The sequence below is a fragment of the Drosophila hydei genome, unplaced genomic scaffold (assembly GCF_003285905.1).
Source record: "Drosophila hydei strain 15085-1641.00,03,60 unplaced genomic scaffold, DhydRS2 tig00000060-arrow-pilon, whole genome shotgun sequence".
In the NCBI taxonomy this organism is placed as follows: Eukaryota; Metazoa; Arthropoda; class Insecta; order Diptera; family Drosophilidae; genus Drosophila; species Drosophila hydei.
In genome coordinates, this window is record NW_022045656.1 from 4,731,616 (window position 1) to 4,736,250 (window position 4,635).

Here is a 4,635-nt window from a genome sequence, read left to right on the forward strand (position 1 = left end):
TATGTATCGATTTTAAGTTCATGTTCATGTTCTTAACTTAAGAAACTTCATAAATTATCTATTTTCAAAGAGAGACAGTAATTAGATCATGCTGATAATGCTGATCAAGAATATATATACTTTATGCAGCTGTATTTACATCATATAGCAAATCGATAGTTATCGATTTTATCTATATTTCAAAATTTCTTATGCCAAAGCATAAAGAAGAAAAATAAATAATGCAATAAGCTTTCCTTTTTATTAAATAACTATTTACATACATGCTTATACGTATCTCACAAATATTTGGTATATTCCTCTGCTAGAACTGGTTAGTTAGTGTTAGTTATATACCCTTTGAATTGTCCACTCTTTCTTGGATACCGGGTTCAATCTTACACGCACAAACACACACTATCATCTCGCATGTGTGTGTATGACATGAGACATTATAATGCCACATTATGTTGCCAGTGCGTGAAAGAACCGTACATCAGAGCACAACATCCATAAATCAAAATCCACAAACACATGCGACGTTGTTGTCTATGCGCTGCTCTTAGCTGCGCTGACTGCGCAGCGTGCGTTGACTTCACTGCCTGCGTGTGTGCAGCTTGTTTGTATCTGCTGCGAGTATTCGCAAAAATTATTACACTTGACATGATTGAATATACCGCTGAGTATGCGAGAACATTACTACAGCCATATGGGTACACACACGCACATACTACTATATGCAGTAAATATATAAGAGGTACCAGTTGCTGGACATTGGCCCACTCGCAGCGCCCGTGCCCTCCAAGTGTTCACGACTCTTGCTGCTGCTGCTGCAACGTCTGTGGCTGCGACTGCGAGTGCGGCCGAACATAGTTTTTGCGCTGTCCCAGTGGGCAATTCCCGTTTCTCTGCATGTGTTGTGTGTACTAAGTTGACATGGCGCATAAATGTAAGTGGCCACAATGTTGTAAGCAGTACACTGTACTAAATTTTCCATTAAAAAGCTTTAAAAGAATTATTTAATAAGCGGCAAATCGATGTTCAAATTGCCAACGCTTGCAGAAAGTATCGATATACGAAAGGTAAGTCAACCTCAACGAGCTTCAAGCTAGCATTTTGCTATGTATACTTACCTTAAGAAAGGCAATTGTATTCATATTTATATATATTCATTAATTTAAGTTCTTTTAATTGAGCAAGCCGCAAGTCTCTTTATACAAGAAATGAACAGACAACAACTTTGACAACTCTGCATATACTCGATATCAATATCGATAGCGACAATGTTTAGCGATAATTTTTTAATTTAATTTTTAAACTTTTTCAAATTTTTTTGATTTTAACTGCTGCTCTCGACCGTTTTGAAAACTGTGTCAAATTCGATTTTAAATATTTGTATCATAATGGTCTCTTAAATTTTTAAATCATTACACACAATACAACACTACACAACACACATTAGCACACACAGTACGCTAAATTTCCACAAAATCTGTCCAAACTGTTCCAAATTTTGGTGAGTCGAATGCACTTTTGTTGAAATATACATTGAATGTAGTACATTTCAGCTGTTGCCATGTGTTTGGAGGCCACATTGACCAAAAATAAGACACTGGTTCTGATCAATCAAGGCTACAAGATCCTCGCCGAGTATCAAATGATAGAGCAGAAGGAGCTGAAAAGCATCTATGCGATACCCAGCTATGCCAGTGGCTTGCTTTGGTTCGGTGTAATATTCATACATAGCGGCATGTATTCGGGGAGCGTATTCCGTTTCTCCATTCTGTTGCCCGATAATTTCCCCGAAGAACACATTCTGCCCACCGTCATCTTTCAGAAGGACATCTTTCATCCTCACATTTGCCCAATATCACACAGCCTTGATCTGACGCCAGTTTTTAAAGAGTGGCGCAAGGATCAGCACCATATTTGGCATATACTCAAGTACATTCAGGCTGTATTCGCCGATCCCGAGGGCAGCGTCTGCAACACCAAGACCGGCGAACCCATTCCGTTGACAGCTGCCAACAATATGGAAGCAATGCGTCTTTTGGCCAACAATCGTGTGGACTTTGCCATGCGCGCTAAGGCTAGCATTATTTGGAGCTGCAAACACATGTTCGATAGACCACCTATCAATGATCCGCATTACATAATTTTCGAGCGCTATCGTCCCGAGAAGCATCAAGCCTTGATGAAACGTATCAAAAGCAATAACTGGTACGCTCTATCGACGCCAGCGACGCCGCCATCCCAGTGTGTTGGTTGCATTGAGTCTACTAAACTATTGCGGGAGGAAGATGCTCAAACAATTAGTATGGATAGCCTGAATTAGTGGAATTAGTAAACATTCGACTAGAACATTTTCATATGCATCAAAAATGTTCTAGTCGATGGGCGTGTACACTAGTTGTGTTTCAACACCATATATACACACATAGATGTGCAACACTTATGTTAACTATTTTTCAAATTGTTTTGATCGTCAGTTCTGATAACAAAATTCAAAAGTACAATTTTGTTGTTTTTGTCCTTTTACTACTGAGGCCTCGCACAGTGCTATTAATGCAGGCGGAACTTAACTTGCAACTAAACATATGCCGTGCTGTTAATGGAGCTCCTGACTAAAGTATCGATATCGATTGATTCAGCAAAGTATCAAACCTAACTATTACTAAAATCAGTTTGGGGCAATTTGCTGGACATATAACAATACAATTGTTTATTTTAAGCTGGCAGTTTACATTTACTCATTTAAATGCAATCGATAAATATATATTTCGCTATCGATACTGAACTATGCAAAATAACAATGATAGTAAGCAACAATATCATTTCAATATGCATCCCTCTTGCGCCCGCCATTAGAAAGCAATGCAACGGATTTTATGTTCGTGTGCTGCAAAATGTACTAAATGTTTTTCATGCATAAGTGTTAATTAGTGGAAAATATGAAGTGTGCAATTAGCTAATTAAATACCACTTAGTGTGTGTGTAATTAGTTAAAAGGTGAAGAGTGTATATGTGCCATGCTTCGAAATTTGAGGCTTGCCATCCAATTGTTTGTGCGAATATTTATACGCATGTGTGTGTGTGTGTGTAACACCAACAACTCTAACTTTAAGCATGTTCAAACATATTTTTAATTAATATATAGTTTTTAGTGCTCTACATAGATCAATTAATGTTTTACATTAGTTACATACTATTCAACACATTCTGTTTGTCGAAGTCATATTACCAACGTTTTATTATATACATACTTACACATGTTATGTGTAAATGCTAATAAAAATAAATAAAAACTATACGTTGCTTAAGCTGAAATGGATATTCTTGTATATACATGTGCAATGTATGTATGTGCAATGTATTCACAAAACAGATTGAAAGTATGCTAATATGGGAACAGTTTCATGCTTAAGTTGTGTTTAATGTATAAGTGTGTTTGCTGTTTCCCCTCTCTACTGTTAATGTCGCTGGTTATTACATTGTGGAGTGTTTTTAAAATGGGAACACAATAACGAATATTCGAGAACTATTAGCGTTGTATGTGAAGTAATTTTTTTTCTAACAGTGAAACAGTGTCTATTCCTTTAAATGTGAGAACAGTTGGATGTTTCTATAGAGGAAAAGTTGAGACTTTTTATTGCACCGTTATCTACTTTATTTTTGATTTCTCTGTTATCGGAGCCTTTTTGAGTGCAGCACTTTATTAATTATTTAAGCATAACATCTTTCACATGAAATAATCTAAAAAATAATAATTAAGGGACCGACAGCCTGTCACCACAAGCGTCACACATTTACCGTTACAGATTGTGGCAAGTTGTGCAATGTGCTGCAATTGCAACTGGTATGGCGAAATATTAAAAGCCTGCCGCATCGCATGGGTTGCACGGCTTGCTCTGCTGGTAGCTGTCGTCAGCTGGTGCAAAATATACAAAAGTGACAATTTGATTTATCACTGCACTTTGTCCTGCTGCAGAGTCTCACAGAGAAGGAGAGAGAGAGAGAGAGAGAGAGAGAGCGAGAGCCAGAGCCAGATGAAGAAGACTGCGTGTGTGAGAGAGAGAGAAAGGGTCTTTCTTTTATGGGTCTGCTCGTTAGGCAGTTGGTTGCGTATCCAAAAATCGTTCATGAAATTATGGATGCGAGTGCAATGTGCCATATTTTAGGCCATTTATGGTTGCCAAGTGGGCGCACATTTAGAGTACAGTGAGGCTTGTGCTAATGGATAGAAAGAGCTACCATTCTAGCGAGCTCTTACTGTATTTGCAACGGATACATATATGATTAACTTACATAGTAAATACTGTACTAATGGTAAGCTGTATAAAGCTTGGCGGTTTCTTAGCATTGTTGAAGAAAGAGCGGTTGTCCGAGCGAGCTTTTACTGTAATTGCCTGTCGGGCGGATACATAGATGAGCAGCTTCCTTCCCACAGAGACATGCACATGAAAGATACTAAGTAGACAATATTGCAAATGCGCGCCAAACATTTTTGGTGGTCTACATTTCGATGGCCTCGGCTTCATTCCATTTGTCTATATATCTATTTGGGCTATCTATTCGACTGGGCTATCTTTCAAGCTGCTAGCCAATTTGCTAAAGCTTCCTGTCTGCCAATGAGAATTCAAAGTGATTATATAGTAT

At 38.0% G+C, this 4,635-nt stretch overlaps 1 protein-coding gene across 1 annotated transcript; it reads left to right on the forward strand.

Moving 5' to 3' along the window:
* Positions 1-1,350: 1,350 nt before the first annotated feature.
* LOC111593708 (protein crossbronx-like) lies at positions 1,351-2,474 on the forward strand. The gene is made up of 2 exons (XM_023306675.2): positions 1,351-1,495; positions 1,548-2,474. Exon 2 carries the CDS (start codon positions 1,556-1,558, stop codon positions 2,312-2,314), a length of 759 nt encoding a protein of 252 aa, XP_023162443.1. The 5' UTR covers positions 1,351-1,495; positions 1,548-1,555; the 3' UTR covers positions 2,315-2,474.
* Positions 2,475-4,635: the final 2,161 nt, after the last annotated feature.

Bases quoted from the DNA above. Each gene is read 5' to 3' on its own strand.
- LOC111593708 (XM_023306675.2), top strand. From the start codon at position 1,556: ATGTGTTTGGAGGCCACATTGACCAAAAATAAGACACTGGTTCTGATC.